The 13,497-nt window shown below is 37.9% G+C and overlaps 1 protein-coding gene across 1 annotated transcript in view; it reads left to right on the top strand.

The window, feature by feature from the left end:
* LOC103144393 (ankyrin repeat and BTB/POZ domain-containing protein BTBD11-B-like) overlaps positions 1-13,497 on the top strand; it is a 50,873-nt gene that overhangs the window by 18,533 nt on the left and 18,843 nt on the right. Inside the window, exon 2 of the mRNA XM_016676041.1 lies at positions 7,758-7,947. Within this exon, the coding sequence (XP_016531527.1) occupies positions 7,758-7,947 (190 nt within the window). The remainder of the gene's footprint in view (positions 1-7,757; positions 7,948-13,497) is intronic.

Genomic DNA, 13,497 nt, shown 5'->3' with positions numbered 1-13,497 from the left:
GGCAGAGTGCACCGTGCACACAGGTGGCATATCTGTTTTTGTGTGTGACAAAGGTACCAAAGAAAAAAAGTCTGTCAAACTGAGAGTTCATCTAATTAAATTGACCAAAGAGGAATTTAACAACTAAACACTGCATCATGCACTTTTTTTTGTTTCTTTCAGAGAGCGGCACTCTCTATTTTTTATAAAATAATTTCAGATTTTTTGTGTAGTTATTGTCTAGGTTGACTAGCTATGGAAGAGTAACTATTAGGGATGAACTGATGAGAACATTTGAGATTACAATTTTTTTTTATAAGTGTCATAACCGTTGTTTGTTCAGACGCCTCTTTTGCATCCTTTATCATGGCACTACATCACTGCTCAAACACGACTGAGTGTTGAACAGACAGAAATCGTTTTTTGTTATTTTTCATCGGAAATCAGGGCTTTATAAATGAAAAGCCCTGCGGACTCGGTGAACCATTTTCTCATTAATCACAAAAACAATCTGCTGTGTGCTGTTTTTATGACGTGTTCTAAATATCGCTCTAAACTGGAACTTCTAAGTTTGGAAAATTAACTGGAATGGCCCCTGGAGTTAGATGCGGGTTCTTCCACCAATAAGAAGTTGAAAATCCAATAATATTTTAATATCTGGTAATAACTGGAAAAAAAAAAAAGTTTATCAGCTTTCAAGTGCAACAGATAAAGTATCCCAACTTTTTCTTCAGCTTCCAACAGGATCAGAAGTTAATTTGTTCCAAAAGATTTTACATGAGCAACATTTTACATTTGTAAATCAGTTTATTTCTTAATAATGAATAGTTTTATCTGTGCTCTTAAAGCCATGTTTTAACTATGTTTCATTCTGCAATTATTAGAAATATTCCGTGTGTATTTTTTCTTAGTTATTACCCAATTCTTTTACAGAAGTCATTCAAGTGTGTCTCCGCATCGTTTTATTGCTTTATTTATTTCAAATGCACTTTGGAGCATTTCCAGCAGTGATGGCTGCACATCACATTCATTCTGCCATACTGAATTTAAAGTGCCTCTTATGCAAACTTAAACTGTGCAGCATGCAACAAAAATAATGCAATAGAGTTCATTCGTGGAGCACAAAATGGGAAATAAAAGTGTGTGGACGGATGCAGGCGAAGAAGAATAAAAAAAAAAGAAAAAAACATCTCCAATATGAAGTTACTGCTCTCTTCGCTGATGCAGCGGTCTGCAGATGGGTTTGTGATGTCTGGATGCTCAGATCTATTCTGATCAGTCACAAACAGTATGTCCGGAAAATCCAATTTACAGATGAATTTGATTTGGTTGATTTGATTCAGTCTGATGAGCTCAGACTTCCCTTGATCACCTCTCATACTGTTTCAAGATGGCTGCTCACTCGACCTACTTCCTGCCAGCTGCAGACATTTACCGCCCCTCTGCTCACCTGCAGCCACTTCACTAATCAGCCCAGCAGTGTCCAGGTCTCCACTGGTCCTAAATGAAACTCTGATTTGGTGCCCAGTGAATTAGTTTTCTGTCCCTGATTACATTTTTGTATTTATTTATTTTGTCTATGTTTGTACTTTTAAGTTTGTCTACACCTCCTCTTTGTGATCTTTATAAGCATTGAACCTTTTAAATCCAGGAGGATTTTTAAAAAATCATAATAATAATAAAAAAAAAAGGTTTGATGCTCTTTCTCTGCGTCCTTTAGGCAGATTCCCCAGTATTGTTTAAGGACTTTTCAGGAGGTCTTTGTATTTCTGTCGATTCGTGACATGATGAAATTTTGCAGGCTATTTCAGGCCTGCTTGTTAGGAACTTCTCCAGAGCAAGAGAGGAAATATTCAGTTCGGATTGAGCTGCACCAAACATCTCACTTGAAGCAGACATGAAGTGGCTGCAATTAAGACTTTTTAACAAGCAGTAATCACAACGTATCTGCTTCTCTGTACACTCGCTTTTGTGTTGTAAGCAGCATGACTTGTTATTAACTTGTTTGCAGATTTTGACTGTGTGGAGCTGTGTCTGTCTGTGTGTGGCCTTGTTTATGCTACGTTGTAAGGACCAGTTTTCCAACATAGACAAAGGAGCAGTATGTCCTCTTTTAGGGACCCAAAGCTCAGTCATCAGAAGAAGAAGAAGAGGTGCTGATTTTGAGTTAGAGTTTAGGACTAAGGTGTGACTTAAGGTTAGGTTAGGTTTGGGGTTAGGCATGCAGCAGTAATGATTAGGTTTAGTGTAAATCTCGGGGTTAGGCTATAAAATGAATGAAAAATGAATGGAAGTCAGTGTGAAAACAGAAAGACACGCTATGTGTGTCTGTGTCTATATTTGGTTGTGCTTATCTGGTGTTGGCATGCCTTCTTCATCTGCCTGTTCCTTAATTTGAGCAAACATATGCAAGTGTGCACATATTTTCTCACAGGGCTCATGTTCGTGGAGTCCTTTGAATCCTTATGGCTAAAACAAGACTAAACCATTAAAAGCTTGCGGCTACCTCAGACCAAACTGTGGTCACCTCAGGAACCCAAACTCAAGTTGTATCTCTTTAGATTTACAGTGCGTAGGGGTTATTCCAGCTTTCCTTTAAGCTTCATCCTATGTTTTGAAGAAACATAGGATTTCTTCTCCTCAAACGTTTTTGTCCAACACTTTAGCATACAGTTGTAAGTAACTTTAAGGTGGATAGAAGGCGTTCTAACTCATTAAATCGTGTCAAGGCGATGCTTCCTGTTTTCCAGAGTGCTATGTTTCCCTCTATGATCACTTGCTTGGTGTGCATATGGTAGCCATCTGGCCTGGCACAACAGCACTGGAGCCTGGAGTGGGTTGCACTACTACGGTCCATGAGCAGCAATAACACGATTAACTCCTTCGGCATCAAACGCATGCTCAACTCACATGCTTTCCACCATTTTGCTTAGAGTGTTCTTCTTTTTAAGATCCTGTAACTTTCATCCTATTTTATTTTATCTCTATTTTCAGACTGATTCACATGTGGCGCTCAAGTCGGTTCCCAAATATACCCAAAGATACGCTCTGGTGCACCTGCTCATGCAGTCTAATCATAGTTTGCCAAATCAAAATTCCTGCCCATGCATCTAATCTCTGCATGAAGCCAAAAGCCAGAGCGTCTGCAGAGTTCAGCCATGTTTTGGGGAAGTTCACTTCGCTGTGTGTCCAACTAAAATAGATTTAAATACAGGGTAGGAGCCACACTGAGGTCACGGTTTCTACTCTCCTGGTTCCGCCAACCCTTCGACAAGTCGTCTAAACTGCAGTCATCTGTTCTTTGACAGACGGAGTCAGAAGAAATAAGAGAAAGCTGCATTTAGGACGACTTAATGTTTTTTTTCCTACAAGGTCGCTGTGAGAATGTGGCCAGCATAGCGGGGAAGAGCTGCGTGCTCCACACTTTGATGCAGTTACTGATTGCTCTCACAGAACATTTCTTTTGTAAGTCGATGCAAATTGAAATTTAGCGCAAAGATGCATGAAAATAGATATTTTCTGCGCTAGTGTCCAAAGGAAAAAAAAAAATACTGAAAAGATTAGAAACATTTAAATGACAACATGTCCAACTTTGAGTGCAGCCAAACAAACAAACAAAAAATTATCATCTGTGAAAAATCAAGCTGGTGAAAATCCAAAGTGCCTCAACTTTGAAAGGTGGATTTAAAAAAAAAAAAAAAGTATTGTTACTAAATGCATCCATAAATTGAAAAATATGAAGAATAAATGTGAAAATGATGTCAATCTATGCAGGATTATTATTTCTTATTTAATATTTCACTCTGATATGTAGGCAATCATTTTATCGTTCGCCCTGTACCATTCAGTGCATTTGGCATTAAGGATTAAATATGGATGCACTCCAAACCTAGTATTGGCCCGTCCTGTGGATGCCTTGCCCACGCTTGCTTATTGCCAGCCTCAGTCTGTTCATAATATGCTGGGAAAGTTGCTGATAAAGTGGTCAGTGATGAACAATTCATTTACCATTCAGATCCAATTTCTCACCTCCAGCTTGAAGTTATCAGCTTTTGACATAATGATTATTTGTGTTTCCACGTTCGGCCTCCACCAGCAGCTCGCTAGTCTTAATTAGCTGCTTTTACTGTATCATAAAACAGTTTGATGGTGCATTAAATTAACTGAGAAGCAGCTACTGCCTCGTAAGCTTCAATGCAATCAATCAGTTTCTCTTGCTGCTTCACATAAATCACTTACACTGTTTGAGAACTGAAGGTGACAGATAACAAAGGACAAAAATAAAATCAAGAAACTAATATTTTGTCATATTTATCTGAAAAAAACCTATTAAACCCATGCAATTAAAAAAAAAAATAATAAGGTCCACTGTGCTTTAAAGTGATATGCACCTATTTACTTAGGTAAATCCAGGTGGATAAAAATATATTTATAAAATGTGTGTATGTGGTGTACATGTTACTCTCTGCAGCCATCTCTGCACAACTCATTATAGATCTCAATCTATCTTTTAGTTATTTGTTTAATCTGACATCAACCAGATCAATATTTTTTTCAGCTCTCGATCCTTCTGGTAAATTGCATAATAAAAGCTTCTTTTTCTTTTTTGCTGAATAGGCTCCATCCTGTGAGCCAAAATGTTGAAAATCAGGCTCATTTGGTTGCTAAGACAGGCAGATAGCTCCCTCCAAAAAAATAAAATAAAAGCGCTTCAAGCTTGAGAATGATAAAGGAGGACAGTATTCAGCTTCTTCAATAACCTCCTCAACTCTTTTGAAAATTTATGGCTTCTGTTTAAAAGCTGAGTTTGTGCCTGGAAACCAGCCAGTTTAAATTAACCGTTTCTGCCAAGAAAGATGCTTAAATATCCTGCCAGAATAATTTCCGATGCTTGCTGATGGCTGCAGAGAGGACGTGTTTTTCCTGCAACCTTCTAAAGGACATCCACATAAACAGACCCATGCAATACATTAGACTATGATGGAGTCAATTTATTTCAGTCAATTTCCAACACCAAGTTAAACACTTTATATGTATGAATTACATGGGTTTTAACACGTTAATTTTTGTTAATCAGGAGACTTTTCTGCCAATACACCAATACAAAAACTATATTTAAAAACAGAAATATGGTCTTCATAAAAAAAATTGTATGTTTAATACCTGCTTGCTTAAAAGTTGTTATTTTCCGAAAATGCTTTTAATCTGACAAATATGATTCATCAGGAAATGTATTCTACTTTATTGTGGCTCCAGGAGGAAAATTGACGACAAACTGAGGAGAAAGACGATGCTGATGGCAACCAAAGAACCCAGAAAATCTGGACTGTAATTTGCCACAATGCACATGGACAAGCCACAAGTCTTCTGAGAGAATTAAATGTCCTTTGGACAGACCAGACAAAACTGGAGCTTTTTTTCTTATTTTCATCAGTTAATTTTCAGTCATTTTTTTATGTCTTATTATTTTTGTCAGTATCGAGTTATTTCAGTGAGTATTGTGGGCTCTTGAGCCATTAACAGAGGCGTACCACCGATTTTATCCGCATGTGGAAATGGGATGTGTCAGCATATTTGTGTGTAAATGTTACACCCAATTCTTTTTTTATATATTCATTTTGTTTGTAGTTTAATCATGCCAACTTTTAAAAAATATATATTAAAATGCTAAATGAAGCCCAAAAATAATAATTACACCAATTTCTATGGTCATTAACCCTCAATTACATATTTTATAAAGAAAATAACTTGGTAATTTGAACAGACAGTGCATGTTTTATATGCAGCTGTCCATCCATCAAAGAATAAGACATTCAGTGACATCTTAATGGAAACTCCTGTGTACTCATTACTTCTTCTCCAGCGACAGTCTCTTGCCTGAAGGGATCATCCCGTGTTTCTCCTTCAGTGCCACTGAGTACTGTATCTGCCATATGGCAAACAGGCCAGGTTCACTTAAAGAGAATCAGGTGTTTAATCCTCACCATGCGCACATTACGAAAAGGTAAATTAATACCTGTCACTGCGCCACTATGGCCGTAAAACCAACTGAGAGCTCTGTGCCATTACACTGTATTGGAAAACCAGAGGACAATGCATTTCTTGGAAGATGTCCAGGTTGGTGGATACTCACAGAGGCAGAGAGGGGGAGCACCATCAGCTCCTCCCTGAGGGCAGACTGAGCCTCGCATTAGGAGGCAGAGAGTCAGTGAGTCACCTTGCCTTAGTCCATCCTGATAGCAATCACCACTTCACTGTCAGCCGGGCCTCTTATTCCCACCAACCAAGGTTAAGGAGGTTGACAGTCAAGAGCTCGAGGGTGAAAGGAATATATCTGAAGATTTTTATTTCACTGCAGGAGATTTAACCAAGATTTTTTTAAGGAATTTATGCAGACTGAGACAAGAATTGATTTTAAAATGCTTGATTTTTCCAGAGATGAACTTTGCCCCACTTTTCTTCCCCTGTGTTGTTTGTGAGCATTTGTCCATATAAAATGTCTTTGAACCTCGACTCACTGAAAATGTAATTTGTTGGTTTCATTGTCCTGTTGAACTCGTATTGGTCTCCTATATGCATTTAAAGCAAAGCAACGATGTATGTAGGAGTTTACGTTTAAGTCAATGACTGCAAGTTGCTGAAGTTCTGTAGTTGCTAAACAAGCTCAAATCGTTCTTGTATTCAGATTACATTTAAAATAAGTTCAACAACAACAACAACAACAAAAAAAACAATATTGCTTCCAGAAGCAGCTGGATAGGCTCCAGTTTGTCCTAGTTTAAACACAACTTTAACACAAATGTGACTTGTTTTATTGTCTTGCTTCACTCTCTCATTGATTAAAATTACAATAAAACTTCAAAGACAAAATGATTCCAGCCCCAAACACAGTTATTGTCCCTACTCTTAAATCTGCACATAACCCAATATATAAAAATAAATCTTTTGTTTTAACAGTGTGAGTCTTTACACGATTGGTGACAAACTGTGTTTACCGAGAGCCGGGTTGATAAACGACTCCAGGAGATAATTTCCACTGAATATCTGTTCCCGTTTCATTTGGAGATCATTGCCTGAGGTTTTTAGTTAGATTTTAGGCTGCGAGTCTCAACTTTTCTTTTTTCTTTTTTGAGAAACTGTTTTATAAGCGTCTGTCCTTTCTTACAAACCGAATCAAACTGAATACAGAAGGCTATGTTTGCCACAGGCAGCATGCCCATTATTTTAATAGCACATTATGAAAGTGGAGACAGTGAAACCGGAGCTGCTTTTCTCTCACTGATTACGAGGATAAACAAAGAGAGATTGGTTTTGCTGTTTCATGAGAGGAAACGATACAAACACTAAAAAGAGCTCAGCAAGACAGTCATGCAAGTGGCACAGCAAAGACGCGAACGAAGTCGTTCTGCTCAGACGGGACTGAAATGAAACGTTTTAACCCCATGTGCAAAATGTTGTGTGCGGCAGAAGATTTAGACTGCAACACACCCTGAAAACATCGCCCTTATGGTCTAACACGGTAGTGATGGCATCATTCTGTTGGGATGCTTTTCTGCAGCTGTGACAGGGATGTTCAGATTTTATGGGAAGGTGGGTGGAGCTAAATCCAGGACAATCCTGAGGAGATTTGATGTGTTTGCAGTGAAATGCACAAAATCACACCGCACTTATCAGATTTAAGGGGTCAGAGTTAGAAAACCATGAGCACACTTGCGAATCACTGCAGCAGATTCCTGGGGCGATATTTAAATTTTTCCTGACGGCTCGAACTGCACTGATGTAACACTCGGTCTATTCCTTTTGTGCCCTCAGGTGTGCTCAGCCTTCCCGAGGGCCTGACTCTTCACAAGGAGCAGCAACAGCAGAGAGCGGCGAAGTGCGGGGAGGGAAACTCCTTCAGTCAATCCGAGCTGCGCTCCATTGAACAATGCTTACTGGCCACGAGGGTGGGCAGCATCTCTGAACTCAGTAAGTTTGAGATTTATTTGTGGATTTGTTTGTGAGACATAGGTAGAGGATGACTGGGTATGGCATAAAAACTCTGACTTTAGAGAAAGTAGTTGCAATCACGCTTTATTTTTTTTTTTATTTTTTTTTTTAGCCTAACAATTTCCAAGTGGAGTAAATTACACAAACCTTCCCTGACATCAGAATGAAAATTTGGAAATGATGCTGCAAATAGAATAATCTAGAGAAAGAAGCAGAAACAGCGTTTAAAGTCCACTGGTTTTCCAACCACTCTGAGTCTGATTTCCCAATGATTTCCGAAGCAAACTGAATGCAAGACAGCCCTTTCTTTAATGGTCACGGCACCATCTGTGTGGAGTCATCGTTAACTTTGTGATGGACTAAAACAACCAGCTGCAACCTGAGTCTTGGCAAAGCTGCCAAGTCCTAAGCCTGTCTTGTAAGGAAGGGTTGTGAAGCTCTCAGGTAACGCCGAATGTTCTTGGGTTTTATCCAGGCTAAACCTCCACATCAGGACAGATTGGTCTGCAGGTAAGAGCAAAGCAGGCAGGAACAGGAAGAACGTGCAAATTTCACTTAGAAAGGCCCCAGTCAGGATTCAAAGGACCTTCTTGGTGTAAGGGAACAAAAAAACTGCTCCACTTTGTAGCTTTAGTAAGTAAACTTCTTTCCTGCAGGTTGAAAATTATTTTGTGCATGTGTGTGTGTGTGTGTTTTATATATGAATTTCACATCTTTCACAAGGAGTTTGCTATGTACAGTACTTTAAACGGACCTGATACCAGCACACTCCAGTTTATTCTACTTACTCCCAATTCTTTCCAAAAGCCATTAATGACATCTAAAAATTCTGGGTCGGACCAAAAGTGACCCTGACCTGGAGGGAGCAGTTTGGCAGCAAATAAAGTAAAAAATAAATAGTTTTTTACTCCCTTGAAAACAATAGATTATATTATATTTAGAGGATCATAAATTATGTCCCCTCTGCCAGTTTTCTACTAAAATGCCTATTTGGAAGGGATGACAACCTACCATACAATTATTTTTCTAATAAAGGCTAAATAGTGTTTTCTATCATAGAGGCCTAAGCCCGGCCTGTTTTAATGGATGGGAATTAGAGTGAGTTGCATTGGCAGCGGCAGCCATTATAATGAATCACAGGCATTCATTAAAATGAATGAGTTTGGCTTATACATTCGACAAGTCCTCCAAACATAAATTGAATATCTGTCGCCTTACAATGTACCCATTGTTCAAAGAATAATTGGCATCACAATCCTTTCTGGCAATGTTTGTGCAGTATGAATCAATTAGCATAAGCTTTATGACTTACACTTAGATTATAGTAGAATGTTTGTACATCATTTTAAAAATCTAAAGTTACAGATTATTATTTACTAAACTGTGCTGACAGCACTCAGAACAAGAGGGAAGTTTCTTCCTTCCTGTCCTGCTTTGAGGGAAAGTCTTCATAACACTGCAATAAACCCAGAGTTGCAATCTGTGCTGCAAACAATTTAATGCACAGATGTTCCAGTTTGAAATAATAAACTGTAATCTCTGAATCAGAGCGCTCTTGAGACGTTTTCTCAGAGCCAGCATGCAACTCTGCGTGTTGTTTCAGGGAAGGTTAAAAATCCGTCGCTCGAGCTTGGAAGGAACAGACCGCCTCATGAATAAGATAAAAGCAATCGTGTTGTGGGGTCTCTCTCTATAAACGACTGGGAAAATATTCCCTGTGTATGCAGGGTAAACATTTATCATGACAATAAACAGGGAGCCAATTCCTCTCTGTGTGTTTTTTTTCTCGGGACGGAGAGGCAGCCGCAACAGGGTAAATTGCCAGTCCTATTTATTGATGAGGTCAAACCGAGATCCGTTCTGTTGATTTGGCTCTGCAAACGCAAAGTGCGCCTACGGAGCTGCTGATGGATGACACCACCACTTAGACAAATTTGCTGTCACACAGATCAAGTGGAGACAAAATGAATAATTGAGAAAAAGAATAATAACAAGAATGTAATATACCAACGGAGGAGATGGGGTTAAGCTTGATCTTCTGCAGTCTTCTGCGCTGGCATTTAGGCTTAGTTTAATTTCCTTTTGCTTTTTTTTTTCCCGCCTTTGTATTTTGCTCATTTTCACTTCAGCTGAAATGCCACATTAGCATATTTTAAAATGGTAGCCACGCAAATTGTGCAAATTTGTCATTGACACTCAACCTAAACTGCATCTGATATTGTTGCACATTATTAGTTAATTTGCACAAACCGAATAAACAAAGGTGGATGTTTTATATATGTTATATTTTTATTTTCACGTTAGTAAAAATCTATACGCAAGGTTCATACAAGTTCAATAAAATATGATGATACTGAAGTTTTTTTTTATTATTATTTTGCATGTTGAGATTCTGAATGGACCATATTTATTCAGTGGTAATAAAGCAGATATTTTATTATATTTTTAAGTAATCTTTTTTTAGTTATGAAAGAACAGACATCAAATAATTGCTACCCCTTTTGGACTAAATTACTTAAGTGAGACACGTAGCCGTCTTCCAGACATTGGTCTCGCGGATATTTCCTTCACTCCTCACTTCCAAATCCATTCCTGCTTCATCTTTAATTTTTGACATTTTATTTGAGCTTTTATTAGAAACTTTGAGGTAGATGATTTCATATTTTCCTCAGACACCGTTTCACACACAGTAGAAACTGTGATGGATTTATATCGTGGTGAGATAAGTCACACTGTTCACTAGTTCAGTCTTTTTCCAATGTGAGGCAAAGGAATTTCAAAACAAAAATAAAAAAAAAAAAAAAAAAACTGCTTTAGGTCCAGTGATGAAATTTTAGGAGTTTTTGGAGACTTCATATAGCGTTTTGCGATCTGCTTCTTCTGAATGTTTTCTACTTGCATCTCCAAATTCTTCAATCTTCAACCTGCAGTTGGTTTTTCTAACAGGACAATGTCCATACAAACTGCTTTTCTAACAGATAAATGCAGCTTTTGGACATCGGCATGTTTAAAATGAATGGGCAGTGCTTAGGAGTAACATGAACCGGGGCCTAACGCAGGAAACCAGCTATTGTAAATCACAATTTCTGTCAAAAGAGGTGAGAAAGTGTAAATATACTTCCGAGCCTGTATGTATATTTTTGACCCTTTGTGGTTTAGAGGACATCCAGGTCAAATTCATTCACCATCGACAAGAGAAAAGGTAAAAAAAAAAAATAAAAAAAATTTCCTGATAGTTATTGGAATAACAATAAAATACTTCTTATTCTTCAGTCATTTTTACTTACAGACACAACTGGGAAATAAAAGTGGCAGTAAAATGTGTAATTTTAAAACAATGTAATTTTAAAACCATGTATTTATCAGAGTTTCCTGAAAAGTTTAATGCATTATCTCTATCGCCACTGTGTGCTTTGAGCACTTAATAAGGCTCCTTAACATTCCTAACACTGTTATCTTTTAGTGGACGTTGACTCAGAGCTTGTTTTTGGCCATTTGCTAAAATTGATTCCTCTGCCTCCTGTAGACTAATCCAGCAGTTTTCGCTTTTCTTCTTCTTTTTTTTCCCCCTCTGGTCTAAAGGGACAAAAAAGGACACTTTTTTTTATTAGCTTCTCCCCAAGGAGCTGCTAATGGCCATCAGTTCTCTCAGTAGTGGCTTTTAAAAGATAATTTCACCGCGGAAGCAGTAATATGCTGAAACCACAGGTAAAGGAAAACACCAGAGGCCGATAGGAAGATGAAAATTTTAATCAATTTCTGGTTCAAAATGTTAAACTTTTTTTTTTTTATTTCAAGAAGATGAGTTTGACCTGTAATTATGATATTGCACTTTGATTTTCAGTGTCTTTGTGACACTGAACAAAGATGCTGTTTTTTTTTAAGAGATTTTTTCCAGGTAACAGAGGAGCAAACGTTGGAGTAAACGTTGCAGATATTTTTGTTCTCACAAGTAAAGCCTCTATTACTGCCCTTCCCCCAACCCCCCTGCATCCTATCCCCAACTGTATTCATGTTAAAAACTTGAAGGCTGTGGTAAAAGTGAGAAAAAAGACATGAAAAACACCAGAGACCCCCGGCTGAAGAATGATGAAAACTGGATGCTGCGATTCGAGTCCCGTTGCTGGCAGGAAGAACGTTTGTATTCTTGCTCCTACCGCACATCTTTAAATTGATGTGAAGTGGAAACAAACAAAGCAGATATGTTTAACAGTAAACACACACAAAAAGAATCTGTTTATTTTGAGGTTAGAATTAAATAAAAAAAAGCAACTTTTTTTTTTTTTTTGCAGAAACAAGCAGCAGGAGGAATGGCTCTGCATCTTGTTGAGGCGGGACAACCGCAGGCGCCCATTAGCCGTAATCATGGCTGCATGGCGGCAAATAATTGAAACAGAATCTGTGACCATTTCAGCAGCTGCACAGTGCAGGGACCAACCATTAATCAACACATAAAGAGAAAGCCTGGTTAATATCTGTTCATTTCACTGCAGAGGAAGGAACTTATTAGCTCCATTGCATTTTAAAGAAAACTTGTAGGTATCCAAAGATCATTCACTCTTTGTGTCAAACACTTTTCCATCAATCTCTAAAGTAAGACATTGTTAATTGAGTGTGTGTGGCTGCAGCTTTGCAGTTCTGACCTTGAAGGAGCCATTATGTGTAGTGTTGCTTTTAGAGAATTTCTTTTGTTGTTATTGAAAAGGCACTAATAAAAGGCAACTGGAATCAAGACATCAGCTGCATGATCTTCTTCTCCTCATGGTGAATTAATAACATTTTAGAGGCTTTGAGGTGCACGCATCTATTGATGATTTATATTGTTGATCTGAAAGACGTACAAATTATAACAAAAGTATTCACACGCCTTTAAACTTTCCATATTCTCTTTTTAAAACGGCAAACTTCTATGTGTTTTATGTGGTAGACCGACACAAACAATTTTCCATTGGCAAACAAATGCATGAATGCATAAATTTGATTTGAAAAAGAAAATCTGAAAAACGTGCTCTGCATTGGTATTTTATTCCTCCCCCCCCTCGGTCATTACTCAACATTCATTATTCAAGTACAGCTGCCAGTTGCTTAGCTTATGTTTGCAACTTTTGCAAGTTTTGCATTCTTTTTGCAAATTAGTTGGACAGAATACATCCAGGAACATTAATTAATTAATTGCCACAAATTCATTCAGCTCAAGTCTGGACCTTGACTGGAACTTACTAAAACTGGAATATGTTTTAATCTAAACCTTTCCGTTGAGCAGTTAAGCCCAATGTACTTATTTACTTTTATTAAACCAATAGTTTGTTAATCATCATAGCCAGGCAACTTGCTTTATTACATCAAAAGGTAGTAAAGCTATTGATGGGGATTGTGGCTAGCTACAGTTAGCTTTCATTCAACTTTAGCCTTATCTTGCCAGATTACGTCTAGTACAGAATAAATGGAGTTCAATACGAATCACCGACACGCTTTATATTTCTATCTTAAAAAAATAAATAAATAAATAAATAAATACAATGCATTGCA

The sequence above is a fragment of the Poecilia formosa genome, unplaced genomic scaffold (assembly GCF_000485575.1).
Source record: "Poecilia formosa unplaced genomic scaffold, Poecilia_formosa-5.1.2 Scaffold125, whole genome shotgun sequence".
In the NCBI taxonomy this organism is placed as follows: domain Eukaryota; kingdom Metazoa; phylum Chordata; class Actinopteri; order Cyprinodontiformes; family Poeciliidae; genus Poecilia; species Poecilia formosa.
Note: the sequence above shows the minus strand (reverse complement) of the source record. Positions and strands in the feature narration are given on the sequence as shown.